Genomic DNA, 20020 nt, shown 5'->3' on the forward strand with positions numbered 1-20020 from the left:
GATGCACATGTAAATGAGAACATGTAAGACAGGAAGTAGAGTTCAAATAAATCCGAGATCAGTGTGTTTACAAAAAGGAGCGTGTTCACACAAGTGGAAACAATAATTACATGTTTTACTGTGTATTATTCAGATTTTATTTATCTATTTTACAGGAACAAATTGATATGACTTTATAAATATAACACAAGATGCTCCATCACTTTTGGTGTGGTTTGAAAATTACACTTTGGGACCCTGTCGCAGACTTAAGTTCAATAATTTGCTGTCAATTTACAGCACGTTTATTACTGTCTATATCTATTATTTTCATATTCACTTCTTCATGTTTTCTAAAATCCAAAAAAAGACAAGTTCAACGATCTCACTGCATCGTCAGAATGACTTTGCGCTGCTGCAGCTGGAAACACCAGCGTTTCATTCATGCTGTAAAACTTTCGTTGACAAAAAAAAAAAAAAATTCTGCTCAGTGTTTCCCCCCCTGACTTTTTAACGCAGCGGTAGCTTCCACACCGATTATGTAACAGCTCTGGCACGTGGTGGATGAGGGAGGAGGAGGAGGAGGGAGGGGATTTGGGTGAGAGAGGGAGTGATGCTGCAGTGGTTCCACACACAAACACACACACACAGATGCTGACAGGAAACATGATCCTGTAGCTATAAGTACCAAAATGTGACTTGACCGTGTGGTTTCTAAACACAGCAGCTCACTTTGTGATGCTTTTTCTTCTGGCTTCTTCCAACACGCACACACACATAAATATGTACAAGTAACATGCAGCATAGTGCTGGTTCTGCAAACAAAGCCACAGATTTTAAGAATCTGTTTTACGATATAAGCTCCGTACAGCTACTCCCTCTAACGTGCACATCCCTGCCCCCTTTTTTCCCCCTTTATTGCTCATACAAACACTCTCGTATATACACAGACATACACAAACAAACACACGTTTTCAACATTGTGTTTGTAGATCCAGTCCTCCTGACTCAGATCCGACAGACAGAGAGACAGCCCCGTCTGTCTCAGCATTCGGCCAAAGCAAAGCCTGCACCGCTGATCAATAGATCCCAAAGTAAACAAGGCGAGCCAGCAGAGCTCCGTGTCGCTCACCTGTCTGAGTCTCTGGCACAGACATACCCAGAGCGCCGACGCAGGCATGGTAGCCCCCGCATGTTGATGTCAAGAGGTCGGTAAAATCCAAAGAAACAAGCTGACAAGTTTGCCGGCTGTGACCTCCACGCTTGGTTCTCCTCCGACCTCAGTGGGGACGGTTTGATCATTGAAAGAGAAATAGAAGTTCCCCTCAGTCCCATGTGCTGTCCTGGAGGTGAGGGGATGGAGGGTGGGTAGGTGGGTTGGTTGGGTGGGTGGGGGTCAGAGGGGAGGGATAGGGCAGGGTGAGGCTGGGGATGTGGTCTCTCGTTTGGGGGAAGAACGGGTGTGACTGCAGTCGCTCATCCAAATACTGTCACACAGTGTCAATGAGAAATATAAGGAGGGAAACAGGGAGAGGAGAGGCTGTGAGAAACACCCCCCTCCCCTCAGCTCTACTCGCCGTTTCCCCCCCCTCTCTCTCCTATCTCTGTCCAATCAGATTCATCTGGCTTCAGGGGCTGGGTGGAGGAGAGCGATGTGATTGGCTGACTGGGAGATGGAGGAGGTTTGAGTGTAGCAGCCAGACGGAGGAGAGAAGCAGGAGGGAGTGAAGCGAGGCGATGCTGATTAACTCTTTCAGAGGAGGGAGATGCCATTCATGAACCTGAGTGTTCGTTCGTAGCCGTGATCACACACACACACTGCAGCTGGAGATGGATTTCCCCCCTCATACCTCATCTATATTTGATGTTTTCTCAGTTTTTCAGTGCTGATCTCACACGAATGGGATGGGAACTATAAAAGCACATCCTGAACCACGTGACATCGGTCGAAATCTTCCCCACAGAAACATTAAGACTAATCCTATCCTTATATATTAAAGCTTGTTGTGTCTATAGGATCCCATGTTGACATATGTGAGGTCATCTGTGCATGGATTTATGTGTGAATTTGGGTTTTTTGGAGCTTTATAGTGTATGTGCTGAAAATGTTCCAGTGCTAGAAGGTTGATTTTAACTCGCTCTTTTGTATAAACGCTACAATTGTAGCACTGAGATGCACTGGGGTGCGTTGGATAAAAGGTGTGTACATAAAGGGACTCTGTTGTGTTGCACGTCACGCTTCACCTCTGAATCCAGAGCACAGATTTTAAAGTCACACACGGTGCAGCAGCGATGTGCCGGCTTTGTTTGATTCAGTGTAGACAGGCATAATGAAGGGCGGCAGGATTTCTGTGTAAAAGGTGCAGTCCTCACCTTATTGGATGCCATCTCACTGACAGAGTGTCTCGTCTGCAGCGTCTCCAGCTGGTCCAAACACCAGTCCAACTCTTCCAGTGTCTCCACTGCCAGCTTCTGGTAAGGCTCCTCTGAAAGGTTAAGGGTCACACAAACGTAGGTCACAGACGAGCAGAAGCCACAGACAACCCTACGTAGCCTGAGTTTATTATGACGTCATGATATTTTCTGTTCTTTATACATCGTTTGTGATGAAAAACTGAAAAAGAGGCAGATGAAGACAAACGCTTTCATCCCCACATGTCACATCATACGACGGTGTAAACACTGACCTGTAAGTGAGGGCTTACATATGGACGGCTGGTTGCTGCTTGACGGCCGCCTGCAACAGGGAGCAGATGAGGTGTTAGTGAAAATGACAAGAACAAAACAGCCAGTTACTCATCCACTCTTCCGTCTTGTTGCTCTTACTTGTTTCCCACACGGTCCTGCAGATGTGTCAGAGCAGCAAAGTTACTCCTCACAGTCCGGAGACTGGCGAGAACCTAGAACAACAAGAAACACTGGACGTGAGCGCAGGTCTGTGTCCGCTGTGATCCTACAACTTTCTGTCCTTGGGTTTTCTCAGGAATTGCTCTTCCAATTGACTTCAAACTTGGCGAGTGTATTGCTGAGGACCAGAGGAAGTGCAGTGTTGACTGTGAAGTTGTTGTTTTTTTTATTATTATTTTGGAGTTTGAATCTTTTCTTGTCCATACAAGTGGACTCCTTGTACATTGTGTCGTTTTAGATAATGCACTTGCTGTCATGTATTCTTTGTCTAAATGCCAAGGGACAACAGAAGCAAATAAACTGTCAGCTTCCTGTAAAATTAAACAATAAAATACAAAAAACTGATGAGCATTATATTTGTCATATTTTACCATGGATTCTGTTAGTTATCAGAAATCAATGAATTTTAGAAACAGCTTATACCTTACATTACGCCATAAAACCAAAAGATTGTCCCTTGTTGACTAGAACATCATTAAATCACTGGATTTTTGACAGATTTGATGAAAATGGCCCCTGAATTTCAGAAATCTCCTGTCTTGCATTGAAAAACATGTGTAAATGCTACTGACCTGTGCAAACGGAGTCACTATCATGTCTTCTCCATGCCTACAAAAACCACAGATAAACAATCTAGTGAGAAGGGACAGACATGGGACAGGAAATACCACAAAATATCAAAATGCAGACAAATTAACAATGACAACAAACATGTTTGTTGTCATTAGGATCTTAATGAGGACTTATAGGAATTCGGCTTTGAGAGACTGGCTGGTCTCAAATATCTGAGGGGTGTAGGGAGAGGAGAGGAGATTTATTTAGTTATTTATACTTCTTGGAGGCTTCAACAAGCTAAATAAACCTGCATTAAGAGATATAATGATAAATCAGATTCTCTGGCCTCATGAGTGTGAGAGTGTAGGTTAGCTGTCCAACGTCAAATGGGGTACAACAGCAACAGGTGAAACTCTATTATAGCAAATAGCAGCTAAAGACTAATATTGGTCTAATTGCTTGTAAATATTAAATCCCTGTGTGGCTACTTGTCTCCAATAAGATGCTACAGTGTATAGTATAATTTGAGTATATTTGTTGTTAGGTGGTCTCTAACCTAATGATTCTGTGTGGCCTGTTTCACTCTGAAGGTCAAAAACCACTTAATGCAGATTTAATTTTGCTCTTGCTAAAAGCCTCCAAGCCTTACAGAAGTAAACCAGGTGCAGGTGAGGAGTGTGTCCATGCATTGGGGTGCTGCTGGGGAAGCCAGTTTCCTCTCTGAAAGCTTTGGGGTCACGACATGCACCTTGTAACCATTCAAATTTCAGAGCAAATCCGTGCCGCCAGTTAAAAAGTACAGTGTCGTCAGACTTTACGTCACTGTCTAGCAAACATTTTGACACAGAATAACATTATAACACCTGCCTGCACTGAAACCTGAAACCCCAGGACTGTAGCGTCCTTCACTGTTGAACTCAAGGCCCAAGTATTTTTTATTTTTTTTTACTGTGCCTTATTATCAAATTGAAATATGATTTGCCTTTGGGTTCACTTCAAATGTACAGTAGAGTATGTGACACCAGATCGCCCTCTGTCAAATGCTTGCTGGGAATAAACTCTGCAGTGGTGACACTTTTGAAGTTGAGTGGCCCTTTTGGGAAAAAAGGTGAGGGGGGTGCGGGTGGCGGTAGGGGTGGGGGTTGGGAGAAGTGGTGGGTTTGAGTCATGACAACATGGCACAGTGCAAAGAGATAGACAGAAAGTCACAGCAGTCTTCACACTTTTTCTCACCGAGGTAGCCAATTGACTTCCCAATGCTTCAATCCATCCTCCCTTCAAAACAAAGGAGGGACAGCTATTGGTGGCCGAGGCCCCATTTACACTCTGGCTTCAAAGACACTGCTATAGCTGCACAGAAAAACCTTTAGCTGCACAGAAAAACCTTTAGCTGCACAAACAGAAACTGGAAGAAAAACTACTTCGACTGTATGTCTGGCTTTAGTTGGATGTCCCAACTGGATCTTATTGTTCTGTTCACACTGACAAACACAATCTCTGCTACCAAAAGCCTCTTAAAAGCCAGAAGCCGTACAGTACATGTAACCAGGACCTGGGCAGATTTACATACATACTGTTTCCACAGTAACTCTACGGCAGCAGTAATGATACAATCTGTATATCCGGATCAAACGAAGGAATAAAATAAAAAGAAAAGACCCTCAATTTATTATTATTTTTTTTTTAATCACACTTTTTTATTAAGAAATTGCATTAAAAATGCATTAACTCAATTATTTTGAAGTATTATCTTCCACTGTAAAGGTTTGATGATTGATGATTGAACAAATGACCTACAGTATACTGCACTTTATTGTCTTCCTTATCTTCTCTCCAACACAACACAAATCAGATGCTGGTTGGATGGTTTATTGGTGGTAAAATAACACAGACAAAGTCTCTGAAATACTTACAGGTCGCTGGCAGTGGACGAGTTGCGGGACATGGTTTTGGGCGAAAGATCGAAGTCTGAGTCGGAGCGGTAGAGGAAAGACTCGCGGCGCTGACTGTGGGGGAAGTTGGCCTGAAGTACCAGACCAGAACCCGGGCTCGTCTGAGAGTCCAGTGGACTGCGACCCACCGAGAGGCCATTCTCCACATCAAAACTGCAGAGAGAGGGGGAGAGAAGAAGAAACACATGAATCCTCCTTTCACAGTCTCTGTCACGTTCACCTGCTCATTTTATCTCAAGTGCCATTTCGTGTCACTAAATTACCCCACAGACACTTAGACACAGACACACACACACTTAATGCTGTTACTTCTGCTATACAACTACTTTTAGATAACATTAGAAATGAAATACTATAGGGAGAATCTGACAGGTAAAAAAAAAAAGATTGAAGAAAAACAAGCACTACAGATAAATAACGTCACACTGTAAAATTTCCTTTTCACGAATTGCTTTAAGGAGGTTCATCATAGCATAACTTAGGTTATCGGCACACAGAAGGTGTCCCAGACAAAGATGCTGTAAGAATCAGCAGGGCGTCCCGAGCCTGAATAATCTTTGATGTACAGTAACACGGTGTTTCTCCTGCAGTGGCTGACAGCAAACATGCGGCGACACTAGAGAGGAGAAAGCTGAGATAAGACAATCTACGAGAAGCTGTGATGAAGCCTCTTCTGAATGAATGAATGAATGAATGAATGGGACTGAAAGTACAGTGCGCAGTGAAGTCTAAATAATACCTCAAAGTGCTTCAACGACATAATAATAGTGACGTCAGCAACAAGAGACTCAAGGCAAACATGAACAGTGTGTATAAAAATATTCATCATGACACAGCTCGGTATAAAACGTCATAAGAGATTCCCAAAACGTCTTCTACTTGGTAGCAGAATAAAAAAATGTCTGATTCAAATCGTCTACCACAACCCTGAGCCTCTCTTTAAACAGGTGACCTTGTTTTTACTTGCTTTTTCCAGTTAAACACACACTCTTTTCTTCCACTATCTCTGTGTGACGTCAGCAATGACTGCATGCATGTTACGTCAGTCGAGCTGCCCCCCTCACCCCCTCCTCCACGGCCACTCCCATCATCACCCCCCCACCACATTACTGAACTAGTTCCCTCTAAAGTACATAATGTACAGGAGCCTTTTGGTGTTAAAATTAAATTTCATTTGTATAAACAAAATAAAAGCTGGAGTGTTTTAAGAAAAAAATCTTCTTTTCAACCGGCTGAATTCAGTCCAATGGCATCACAGTCGGACTTGGCCCAAACTTTACCCTTCCAATCCGGATGAGGTCAGTCCGCAGGATCTCATCTGGATTGCAGGGTTTGATTTAGCCAACAATCACCCAATAAATTCCCTTTAACCCAAAAATTTCCTCTGAACCAAACTGGATTTCCTTTTTTTTTTTTTTTTTTACAACAGCAGCAGCAGCAGAGTCACAGCTCAGCAACAGGGAAACAATCTGCAACCTCACCTTGATCCACATTCCCCTCAGTGAAGCTGTGCCTTGCTCAAGGACACACCGACCTGTTTTGTCAGAGAGCAGCACGGCGTCTGACTGACAGACAGACAGACAGACTGCTGCATGTGCTTTAACACACTGAACCAGCAGCTCACTTTCTCTTTGACCTTAATTCAACCTCAAAAATGACTGAGATTATAAATGGATATTTCATAAAAAGCAACATAATTCAGAAATATTATTATTTTCCAAGTGTTTTCTAATTAGCGCTATTGTCATCCTCCATGCCCCACCCACCCTTTTCATAATAACAATAGAAAACAGAGCAGGGGGAAGGCTGCCTGTGTCTATTTTTAGCCGAGCCTGCCTTCAGGCGCTCCAGCAATAGCAGTGCCTGATAAATGAAAGACGGCTATTATGCAATCGATGCTGAATGAAACAGAGCCGATTCACAGAGACAGAGAGAGAGAGAGAGGGGATGAGGAAGAGGAGGAGGAAAAGGAAGAGGAAGAGGAGGGGGTGGGGGGTGGCCAGGGGGGTGATCAGGGAGGCTGTATCCAGCACAGTGATGCACCTCAGCATCTCATACCTGATTGGTGTGACAGCGCAGAGAGAGAGGGAGAGAGGCTGGGCCGCAGCATGGGCTTACCTCAGTGATGACACCCCTCCCCAGCCCCTCTTTCACCCCCCCTTCCCACCTCGGATCGGTGTAGCCGGCCGTGACGAGGCTCCATCAGAGGAGACCAGTGACGTCAGGAGCTATAAATAGATCTGCCTGCCAGGAAAGAGGGGAACTAGGAGACTAGTGACAGAGCTTACGTAGATACCCCCCCCCCCCCCCTCCTTCCCCCTCCCCACCTCCCTCAGGTAGGATGCAGATGATTTCTTCCCTCCTCATGAATGCATGCATGAAGGATGTTTTTAGAATAATTTTTGACAGGGTGATAAAAAAAAAGTGCTGCAAGTAGAAATATCAGACTGCAGGACGTTCTCTCAGTTGATGCAGGTAAGGCGTTCGACAAGCGTGTTGCTCAAGGACACTTTGGCACTTCTGCTGGGATTTAACATGGTCATGTGGTCTCAACAAAGCAAAGCATTGGACTGGGTATGAAAGTGGGAGCAGTGCATGTGGTCTGCCGTCAATTTAAACTCCTAGATTTTCTGTTAGATACCAGACAACCTGATACTTGAGAGACAAACACACCAAGAATTAAATTATATTTATATGGCTCCGTCTTATCAGTCGTTTTCACACCCTCAACCTCCTGATCTCCCACATCTGTTCTCTGGTCACATGGATCCATTACTGTATAAATAATAACAATAATATTGCTCCTTTGAAATGAGGTCTTCGAGTATTATTGCTTCTCACCACTGTGTCTTCATTACATCATATTTGGACTGGATAATGCTGATATTTAATCAACTCAGTATATCAGATTTAAATGGCTGATGACTGAACTCAACTATGATGATGTAATGTCAGTAACAGCCATGAGAAAAGCAGGAAAACTGATAATAATAATAAAATTAAAAAAAACACGGACTGTATTATAGTGTCTGCGTGGTCCTATTGTGCTGATTAACTGATTCACAGTTCGCCCTCTACAGACTCACGACCATCATTCAGCTTTTCAGCAGCTGCAGTTCCCTCCAGCTTTAGCTCCCATTCACAAGCGGCAGCAACCAACAGGCATCTGGTAGGCAGACAGCTCCCACTACTGGAGCAAGTATTAAAGTGCAACACCTGAACTAAAGCACTCAGCAGACAATTATTTGTTGAAAATTAAAACAATCCCTTGTTTTAAAATGACAGCACTTCTCCAGGAATTCCCATGACCAAAGCCTCATCTACAGTAAAACAAATCTTTGGCGTACAGCTCTGAGATAAATGCTCACATGTGTCACCAGATTTTTATGCATTATGTATTCAGAATGATCTTCACTTTTCTTGGTTTAAATTTTAGTTTTTCGCTCGGTTCGACTGGTGCATGTAAAATAAGACACACTTTTTTTTATTGCACTTGAAGAGCTTCCCTCATTGTGAGGTTTTATATCCTCTCATTGCTGGTAAAACACAGTAATACTACATGGAAGTGAGCAATATAGCTCCCCCAGGAAATATTATATTTCTGCTGCAGGAAGGAACAAGAATCTATAGTGTAAAACAAATGTTAAGGATACTAAAATGTCATAAAGGATCAAGTTAATAGACAGAGTCCAAATTTACACAGTGTGTTAGACAGTGCTGTAGTCTATAAAATCTACTGTTGGTGGAGACCAGGCTGATACCAATGTTTCCAGATTGAAGCTCCAGTTTTTTATTGAACGCTCTGTAATATGTCTGGACCAACAACAGATACATTTTCTGTGTTAAATCTTGTAACATTCAAACTGTAAAAGTGCCAAGACCAGACTTTTACAACCATCTCTATAACTGCTGATCAAGTACCTCAAATACTACTAGTACCACATCTACAGTAAAACTGCTGGCAGTACTTGCTACACCACTGCTTCTGCATCTGGGTAATACAGGCACTCCCCCTCTAAAGAGACAGACACACAGACAGGCCGGCTGACGTCTTGCTCAGTTGCAGCATACATAACAAGTTGACCTTGGTCCGTCTCCTGCCTCCAGCATTGTTCTGCATTTCTCTGACGTAAATGACGGCTCCCTTTTCTCTCTTTAACTCCGTTTTACTAAACTTTTCTCACACACATCCCCCTAACACCCACATCCTAAACTCTGCTTTTGTTCCCAGGATGTTTAACTTGCACCTCATCATCACCACGCTGAAGGGGAGGAGGAATCCCTTTTTCTTCAAAACCAAACAGAGTAGAGCGAACTGCGGTTTAAGAGCACAGTGGTGATCAACAAAGTTTCCATTGCACCATCACTCAGTCACTTTGCCTGGAAGCTGGGTGATCAGATTGAACGGGTGTTACAGTTTAGAGACAATTAGCTGATTTTTATCTTATTCGTCAACCTCCCAGAAAATCCCAGCTCCTGAGCTCTAGAGGATTTGCTACATTTCCTGATCTTGCGTAACAGCGGACAGGCAAAACAAGATACTTTGTTACAATTTCTGCTGAGGTGACTGTTCACCAACATTTGGAAACAACTTTGTTTTTATCAAACATTTTTACTTGGTTTTAAAATGTAACAATTCCTCTGCGGCAGACTATGTTTTCATCTAAAAAAAAACTGGCAGTGCCAATGACACTTAAACTTTGGCATCATCAGGCCGTACCAAGAGCCTTCCTCATTTAATTGAGTGGGCTTTATATCATATCTATAAAGCCTAATTTTAGTGTAAGCTTGAGCTGGGAAATGCCAAGTGGGATCAGTTCCAGTTGTTGTTTCATGCATGCTTGTGATGTACTGTAGGCATGGGAACCACGGGCCCAGGGATTTAAGAAACTTTTTTTTGTTCTGTGTGCGAGATTGATACATAAAACAACCGTCAAGGCCAGATGTTATTTGACAGGGGATGACACAGGCTCAGGGTCAAAAGTCAAACAACACACACATACACACATATTCTCCCTCCTGTTTTCTTTCCTCGTAGCGTGGGAATTGGCCGAGGGGCCTCAAACATCACACCAGGAAGGAGGCGAGAGGTGAGGAGGAGGAGGAGGAAGAGGAGGAGGAGGAAAACAGGCCAGGGAACACTTAATGAATATGTGCGCACACGCGTGTGTGTGTGGGTGTGTGTGGGTGTGGGTGTGTGTGAGAGAGAGAGAGCGAGAGAGTACACCACTGAACGAAAGCATGCGTCAAGAGTTTAGATTTACTAATGATTTTAAATGATCCGAAAGGAAGGAGAAAAACAACAGAGAGCAGGAACGCTTTGGTGGCAATGTCATCATGTTTTTGTGTGTGTGTGTGTGTGTGTGTGTGTACAGTATGTGTGTGTGTGTGTGTGTGTGTGTGTGTGAACAAGAGAGTTCAGGGAGTAGGAGTTTGTTTGCTTTACACCTAAAGCCTATTGTAGATCTGATCTGAGAGCTGCAGAAAAACAACCAGCTTCCCCCGCTCACCCTACCAAACAGATCTTTCCTTTCACTCTCAGTGTGTGTGTGTGTGTGTGTGTGTGTGTGTGTGTACTGTGTGTGTCTTTCTACGGTTGTGTGGGTAAAATTGCTGGTCTTCAGGACTTCAAAGTGCTGTTTGAAGGTCAGGACTTGGTTGTAAGGTTAAGGGTAGAATTAGGTTTAGGTTTGGGAATGCATTTTGTCAACGAGCATCCCCACAATCATGGAAAGACCAGCATGTGTGTGTGTGTGTGTGTGTATGTGTCTGTGCGCGCATGTGTGTGTTGATGTCTTGATGCCAGCACTGAGAGGAGAGGCTGGGCAGCAGGGTGGGAGAGGAACAAGCAGCAGAGATGTATTTATGCAGAACCACATCTGTGAATATGGAGGCAAGAGAGGGAAGATCAGCTCAAACTCCCCTTTCTCTAACTTTACAGTTTTAGTGCAAATGAAATGAAAAGTTCTGTTCAATTCTGAAGTGAAATAAACACAGTCCCTGCGGTAACGAGACGTTTAAACAAGGAGCCTTTCTTTAAATGTTAACGCACTGTTACTTTTTTTTTTTTAATCTATCTACAGTATGTATTTCATGAAGTTTTAAGGCAGAAAAAAACAGTAATTGTGCACTAAGTCAGATCTTAGTATAACGAACCCTTTGGCAGCTATTTGCAGCCACATAAGGGTCTGTTCTTACTTTCTATTCCTGATGGAGGAATTTTCACATGCTGCACATCACCTCAAGCTCCGAGGTATTTTTAGGCCACCTCACACACGCAGCATCGTCACGATCTACCCACGATTTCAAGTGACTTTGCTGGTCAGAGGATCAAAATGCTTCATTTTGTGTTTTTAGAAGTAGTCGAGGGGGGATTCTGAGGTTTGGGATTTTTGCAGTTTTTGTTCTGTTGGAGATGGCAGCCTCGTTTCGGTTTCACTTTGCTGACTGACTGCAAGAAATCTGCATCCTGAATCTGCTGCTGATCTGCTTTTTATGTTCATGAAATAAAAAACAATGGTTTTATATGTTTTTGTTCTTGTTGTTGTTACTAATTTCCCCAAAAAGGGATTTTTTTTTTTTGCTTCACATACTGTAGTCACACTTCTGACAGTAATGCTGGAAAATTTTGATCTGATTGATCAACTCAAACACATCAAACAACACTGTTTTCAATGCTGATAGGTGGTTTTGTTAGTGTTTTAAATCTCACAGCACTTACATTCATAGAAAAGAAAAAAAAAACACGAGTTCAGTGGATAAACAAATAAGATACACAAAGCTAAGTTCAGTCTGTCTGATGATCTACAGACAACAATACAGGAAATAATCTTTAGGCAAACTGTTGGACACAGTGAGACACAGCAGACTGTAGATAATATTATTGGCAGTGCACAACAGATTCAGCATGTTTCACGTGCAGTGATGTGACACTAACGCTTGCACTGTTTCTCTTGTTTGTTGTGAAATTTCCTTCCAGAGCACCGTGAAGAACTGTGCAGTTTTATATAAGACATCAGATGCGTTTGAATTATCATGCAACCACAGCAAATTAGTGAGGTTAGTTTATTCCAGCTGATATCTTGGTCGGGTATAAATTAATGTATCAACTGCAGTTTTTATATCAAGAAGACAAGGTGAAGAGTGGATGATTGTTATTGTGTAGGAGTCATGAAATATTACTACTGTATATAGACACCATTTGCATTTGACCCAACTCCTGTCAGATATCACTTTCACTGCATGATCTTCAAACTTCTTCTTAGAAAACTAATCCACTGTTAAAAATGATTAAAAAATGGCCCCTGCACTGGACCCTTTAAGCTCCGCCTTCACGAGGAGCCAGTTGCTCTTTCCATCCACCTGACCAGCCACCGTGGATCTCTGTCCAAACAGAGCAAACGCTCTGTGTCCAACATCAACATCTGATCTCAGAGCAGCTCATGTCTCCCTAAATATAGCCCAGGGAAGGAGAGCGTTGCACCCAGTCGAGCCAGCTGTTGTGTTTATTATTTTTCTGTGTGACCTTTGACCTACAGGCGGAGGAAGGACTCTTGCCTTTGAAAACATGAGGCCTCTGTTTTGATTGTTGCCAGTGAGTGGGGAGAAAGCCAGAAAAAATTTAATAAATTTGGGGTGGCTAAAAGTTACAAACTACAGGGTGAAGATAAAAAAAAATTGCAATTGAGCAACTAGACTTTTAATACTTTGACTAATATCCTGTATCACAACAGCTGTAGTATAATTATGATGCTTAGCATAGAAAGATCTGAACATCAATTGGACAATTTCAGACAATTATTGGACAATAACAGCCAATATTAAAAAAAAGTGAGACGCTCTTCACATGTTTCCATATTGATAATATTTGTGTTGTTTGAGCAGCAGTTTTATTTCAAATTTCAAAACTTCTGCTGAATAACTGAATGTTTTATAGTAGCTACACAAAAACCAAAAAACCTCACAATGATTTATTTTCTAAGGTGGATTTGTCTTTTTGGAGGTTGTGCTGGATCTGGCAGGGTTTTATTATCTGCTGACAGATATTCTGGCCGAACTGTGGAGCTGCAGATCGAGCGTAACCTGCGTGTACATACTGTACTTATAATAACAGCGGAGACCTGTTTTAGCAGATAGTCCCTTTAAATTATGAATTATGAATGCAGCAGCTGGTGCGGCAGTGAAGTGGTTACATTTTTTGGAGCTGAGGGCGCCTCAAAGGTTGATTCACTCCTCCGGACGGGTGTTATTGATCGTGGAGTCTATGTGCAGTGATTAGCTCTGTCTGTCCAGCCGGGGAGAAATCCATACAGCGACTGATCAGCATTAACATCATTAGAAACTGGTTAGAGGGGTAGCGCACTAGGCCAGAACCACCAGAACCACACACACACACACACACACTCAATCACACACTCAATCACACAAACACGCACACACACACACACACACACACACACACACACACACACAGCCCAATGTGTGATTACAGCCCCAGCAGTGGAGATCTAGATTTGGCTCCAACATCGACCTGAAAATCGAACAACCTTACATCACACTGGTGCACAACTGGACAGGCTGGTTTAGGACACACACGGATGGACACACACACACACACACACACACACACACACGGACACACACACACACACACACACACACACACACACAGGGACACACACACAGTTCCTCTAATCATGTTCATATGGCACTAATTGGCGCCTTTCGGTATACAGTGATTTAGTCCGGTGGTGAGACAAGAGTGTGCCACTTCCTCTTCTAATTAGGCGAGGGCAACCCAGGAGCAGCCAATCACATCGCTGACCAGCGGGACACGACAAGGTGGAGACAAAGGGGGAAGAGTGTTTTCTTTGAGTCTATCTGCCTTTTTATTTCCCTAAATAAACACCTTCAAATACTACTTATCCTTGACCATTATTAGGAGATAAAGCTTTACTGAACAGAGCTGGATGAAGAAATACAGATTATTGAGGTCAAATGTATTTCATGTTGGATGCACCCATATATGTAATACACTAGAAAAATATCAGCCTTGATGGTGATGTTACTGAGCAGAACGTTTATCAGTCGTGATGTGACCAAGATCCATATTAAAAACAGTTGTTTTTTTTCTGAAACTCATTATAAAAATAGGCATTTCTGTTTTCAGCTAAATTCAATAAGTCCCTATAGAACGCCAGCATGGCAAAAGAAATCCCCCTCCTCTAAGTATTTAAACCAAGCAGTGATACACAAACAAATCTGTACATTTGCACACCGATATTGGATCAATAACCTGAGCTGAGATAACTGATAGTGGGAGAGAAAAAGCTGGATGTTTTATATATTACTTATTTATACATTCTTAGACGGTATCAGGCATCCTGGGTGTTTATGACGCCGCTACCTGCAGATACTTGCAACAGAATTTGTTTCTCAAATCGAATCCCAAATATACAGAACAAATCAGAGTGTTTTCTTCCGCATATTCTTTCCATCTCATACTTCATGTCTCTGTATAAACTGCAGCTGTAACGGTTATCTTTGAAACAAACACGCACAGACACCACATCTTGTCGTTTCGCTGCAATCTCTAAATCAAATTCGAGCTGTTGAATTGTCCTCTGTGGCTTTTCCCTACCTGGCATCCCGCTGTGTAGGCGGAGCCCTGAAGTCTATGTAGGTGATGGAGTTCACCTGTGAGACAGCGCTGCATGTGGACGCCTTGTTTCTTCATTTGTTTGGATTACGTAAAAAAGTCCATCAACCACGCTATTGTCTAGTCCTGCGAGAAGATACCCGAACAAAGCTTCTTTATTGAGAGTTCATCTGTCCCTGAGTTGACGATCATTCCTGGAGTCATAGCGATGTCGGGATAACACTCGGTCCACTATTCTAGCAGCAATATTCAACACAAGTACACACACAGTCACACAAACACAGTCACACTTGTCTGCTGACGTCAGTTGTGGTTTCATGGCTGTCACTGCAACGCCGATCGACCAGCTCGCTCGCAGGCCTGCAATTATTCCCGGCCCCAACACTCTGCTCACTGCTGTTCTGTTTTTCCACCAAATAAGAGGCTAGAACGTGAAGGATGCTATGAAACACGCTGAAAAGATAGGAGCTGGAAACCAGCTGGCCGAGCCCTGCGGACGCAGTGGGATTTCTGCTGAGACGTGTTTGTTGTAGGAACAGAGCAGAGTGACTCCAGAGACTCGGAGCAGAGGCGTCCTGCGGTTCAGCGGGCTGAGGCGTTAACTGTGAACTGGCAACGATTTGGGAGCAAGTCCAGTGAGCAGCCACTGTCACGTCAATATTTTCTGTCAGTCCTCAGCAGGGGTCAAAAATCCTTTGTTAGAAAAGTCCATATTCCTGTCAAATGAATCTGCCGGTAATCATTCACTGATGCTGATTTGCCATATGAGAACAGCTGGATATGTCACATGTGGAATATAATCTGTTATACAGACATCGTGATTACGAGGCAGTCGGGGCGAGTGTCGACAGGAGGAGGAGGACAACTGGATCGATGGAAGACATTACACCCAACAGCTGTGGGGAGGACTGCGAGGGTGAAAAGACAAAGACCCTGGATGAGACGCTGAAAACAACATCATCTGTCAGGGAAGAGGAAAACAAAGCTCATCACACCGCCATCGCCTATGAGTGTCGAAATTATCGACATGGAGTCAGTGGACGTGCTTTAAGAGAACATGATGAAAAAATGCCAGTTAATACTTCCCACATCCAGAGGGGATGTGTTCAGACACAAAGATATTAAGTTTAGTATCAACCAAGACAAAGAAAAGATTCAATCCTCCCATTTGAGGAGCTGAAAACTACTAGTTGGTATGTTCGCATAAAAAGGAACTATGCAAGATTTTTACCTCAACTATGCTACATTTTTACAGCATTGGAGTTAAATGTGATGGATAAATAAATTACTTGTTAAAAGTGAGAAAGGAGGCTCACTTCCTTCCAAGTAGCATCTTTTGGCCGAAAACCAACCTTGTAAGTTTAGAGCCTTCGACCCGTGACTCCCAGCTCTCGTCTCTGCTGCACAAACGCGCCCCGTAACCCCTCTTGTTTATGACAGAAGACTACACAAATATATACACATAACATCGTATATGATATATAACGTTATCTATCGCTCCTTGGATTGCTTTCTTGCCGGCTTTGTTTAAAACAAATGCATAAGGCCAGGAGGAGGGTTAGCGAAACGACACAGACACAGATGAAACAGTTGTTAATTAACTTTCTGTCAATCAGCTAACTGAAACTGTTGCAGCTCTGATACATGTTATTAACAGGGGCCATGCAGATGTACGTTTTTGCATATGGAAAAGTAATCCAACAGATGAAATCTACATAAAGTCTCCTCAGCAGATGGAGCTCATCTGCACCCTGGCCTGACCTCTGCATGGACAGCAACAACCACCTGAAGCGAACCCAACACAAACACATCACTGGGATCTAGGAGCTGGAGTCTGTGGAGGAGGGAGATCCATCAGCGCCGTGACTAAAGGTGAGTGGAGCCGAACCAGCTGCAGGGACAGAGGGAGACACCTCTCGCTGACTCATACTCACGTCGAGCATGACCACGGTGCCCGTCACAGCTAACGTGACCCTTCATTTACATTGTGTGGCAACATGCTGGCAACCTGCAGTGACCTTTAACCTCCTGTGGAGCGAGCTGTGCGTCATGTCGCAGTGTGTTGACACGGGCTGAGGCCCACAGGGCTGGCAAACCTGCTGTGACACCGCCAAAGGTCAGATCTGATTTCTGTGCTGCAGGGAGGGACGGCCTGCGTGAGGACAGCGTGAAAACGACAGCGGTTAAACTGATATGTGGCTCAGATGTTGAACTGCCATCCTGATATGACATATGATATGATGGAGGTTTCAGATGGTTTAGAAGCTGCAACGTCTCCCAGAGCGTCATCTGCTTGGAGTTGTCACTTTGAAACAGTTGTGAAAAGTTGTTTGGCTTTAATGAGCTGCACACGCAAAGAAAGAGCCGCTAAAGAGGTAAGCTAGCGCGCCGCAGGCATGTGCTCCAGCTGTAAACATTTATTTCAATACTAGGATGTTTGCATCACAGTAAAAGCCTTTAAGTGAAGAAAGGCTTTTATTGTGAAGCAGCTGCTGAAAATAAATGGACTGCACTTTTCTACTCTTATCAATCATCCACAGTAGCCTACACATACATTCATCCATTCACACATACACACGCATGCATTTCTTCCACTTTACAGTAGATATAGATGCAAGGGGTGCCGTATAGCTCAGTGGGTTGAGCATACAGAAGCTACAGTCCTCGTTGCAGCCGGCCCTGGTATGTTGGCCCTTTGCTGCATGTCATTCCCCCTCTCACTGCCTCCCCACTTTCTGTCTTTCTCAACTATCCCATCAATTAAAGACAAAAAGCCTCAAAAGATGCTTTATAAAAAGCGCCAGGTAAGAACTATGTATTTTCCTTTTTTTCTAAAAAACATAACAAAAATCTGGTGGAAAAATAATTAAAAGTATAAGGAAACACAAATACTGACATTCTCAACAAACAGGAGAAAGAAAATGGTGTGTTTGAGGCCCTGAATACAAACGTGTTAAGTGTGAATCCATTAAATCCTCAACAGCTTCAAGAAGAAGAAAGCTGAGTATCAACCTTAGAAATCCAAACCGGCTGCCTTCCTCCTCGCACTACACAGCTAACCACCCTTTGTCAAAACACGGTGGGAAACAGCAATTTAAAAATCAACCTGTGGTTTGGAAGGCAGGAAAAATAAAAGGCAACGATTCAAACAATGAGGAGATTTTTCGTTTTTACCAAAACAAAAACTGGAAAATCTCAGTGAAGCTGCAAAGATACAATGAAGTGTGACGTGTGAAGCTCAGTGCAGAGCACAAGGCCACACGTACACGAGACATTTCACCACGACTGCCACCGACGCGCTGAGAGCAAAACACCTCTGACCTCAGCGACTAAATCCTGTCTGCCTTCACTCTCAAGAAATATCACATCAGAGCTCTAATTTATGGGATTATATTAATCTGCATGATAGTTCAAACACAGTGAAACTTTACTCCAGCACAGGCCACGGGTGAGGATTAAAACCACAGATGTCTTCCGCATGAAAAACCAACCCCTTTGTTTTATATATATTCTTTTTCATATCATCGATAGTTTACAGGATGCTGTCTACACCTCATCGCTCCATCAGTCACTCTCTTATGGAGCAGCTTTGATCTCTGTCTCTGTGACTGCTCGATAAACAACAGAGGCAGAATTTTTTTTTGTTTTGTTTTCATTATTACAAGACTGATGAGCTGTGACCTGCCGTTCTCACAGTGTTAGCCAGTGGCTCGTTGACATCTGTGACGTCCGCTGGGACGTGAAACACGATGAGTAAGTCAGAGTCTGACATCAGGCCTCATCATCATCACTGCTGCTGAGGACAAAGGTCGGCTCACGACAAGAGAGCGACAGACAGCGCTGGACAGGACAAGTATGTGTGGAGTTAGTGGAGGCTGAGGTGGATAAAATCCTCTATCACAGTACGTAGGCTATCTGTTTAAATCAAGGAACTGACAACCTGTGTAATAAATAGACTTGACAGGATACTCAAAATCTAATAATGTCACCAAACTGCTAATCCCACAGCTCTAAACAATTAATCTATCAATGCATTACAGTAGTTAACAGGAAGATAATTAATTGGCAACAATCCTGATAATCAAATAACTGATGAGGTAATTTATCAAAACCTGATTCCATCCAAAAGCTGCAGCTAACAAAATATTCTCATCATAGTTCAATCTGTGGAAATTCTCAATTAATTTATTTAAATAAATCAAAACATTGAAACCACTTCTAGGAGATGTCCATCCATCCCCAAACCCAAATATATTCAGTTTATAAAGATGTAAAACCAAGATAAACAGCAAATCTTTGCATTTTAAAACCTGAAGTGGGGAGAAATATTTGGCAGTTTTTCATTAAAAAAATTATGATTAATTGATTATAATACAGCTGCTGATTCTCTTCTGTGCAGCTCTGGTAATATCTTTTGAATGGTGAATATTTGCTCCATTTATAACATTTAAATTATCATAATCTGAATATTTGTGGGTTTTGAACTGTTGGTCGGATGAAGAAAGACTTTGAAAATGGACATTGTTGACTAATTTGACAGTTTCTAGCCTGAACATTGTCCTCACTTGTCTGACACTTTCACTTCTGTGCGTCACGACACATATCTTCTCGTTAACCAACCCTACACTGACAAGACATAACACAACAAGACAGTTACAGGATATGGGAGATCCAGTATGACAACCCATGGCACACAAACTGAAAGGAGAAGTTAAATATCTATGCAGATGCACACGAATGCCTCTTTGCCAAAACTAACTGTAAAACCTCTAACCTCATGAGGTAAATCGATGACGATGGCAGCGGTATGTTTCCATCTTGGAATTAATGGAAACTACACAGGGTGCGGGGTTACACAGGGATCTGGACGATTACAGTGCACTCTCTACTTTTCTCCGCTGCTTTTCTGGCTGTGCTATTCCACACATGTGGTTGATCCATCAGTCCTATAAATACGTCTGGACTCGGC

At 43.0% G+C, this 20020-nt stretch overlaps 1 protein-coding gene across 10 annotated transcripts in view; it reads right to left on the reverse strand.

The window, feature by feature from the left end:
- LOC146988925 (3',5'-cyclic-AMP phosphodiesterase 4C-like) overlaps positions 1–20020 on the reverse strand; it is an 85000-nt gene that overhangs the window by 8115 nt on the left and 56865 nt on the right. For 5 of the 10 annotated variants that reach the window (XM_085774709.1, XM_085774710.1, XM_085774708.1 and 2 more), the window contains 6 exons: positions 5355–5546; positions 4675–4716; positions 3459–3495; positions 2806–2879; positions 2667–2716; positions 2353–2465 (listed from right to left, as the gene is read on the reverse strand). In XM_085774709.1, the coding sequence (XP_085630835.1) occupies positions 2353–2465; positions 2667–2716; positions 2806–2879; positions 3459–3495; positions 4675–4716; positions 5355–5546 (508 nt within the window). The remainder of the gene's footprint in view (positions 1–2352; positions 2466–2666; positions 2717–2805; positions 2880–3458; positions 3496–4674; positions 4717–5354; positions 5547–20020) is intronic. The other 5 variants (XM_085774711.1, XM_085774712.1, XM_085774716.1 and 2 more) reach the window with 1 other exon arrangement.

Source organism: Trachurus japonicus, chromosome 4 (assembly GCF_045865225.1).
Source record: "Trachurus japonicus isolate A0001 chromosome 4, Traja_1.0".
In the NCBI taxonomy this organism is placed as follows: Eukaryota; Metazoa; Chordata; class Actinopteri; order Carangiformes; family Carangidae; genus Trachurus; species Trachurus japonicus.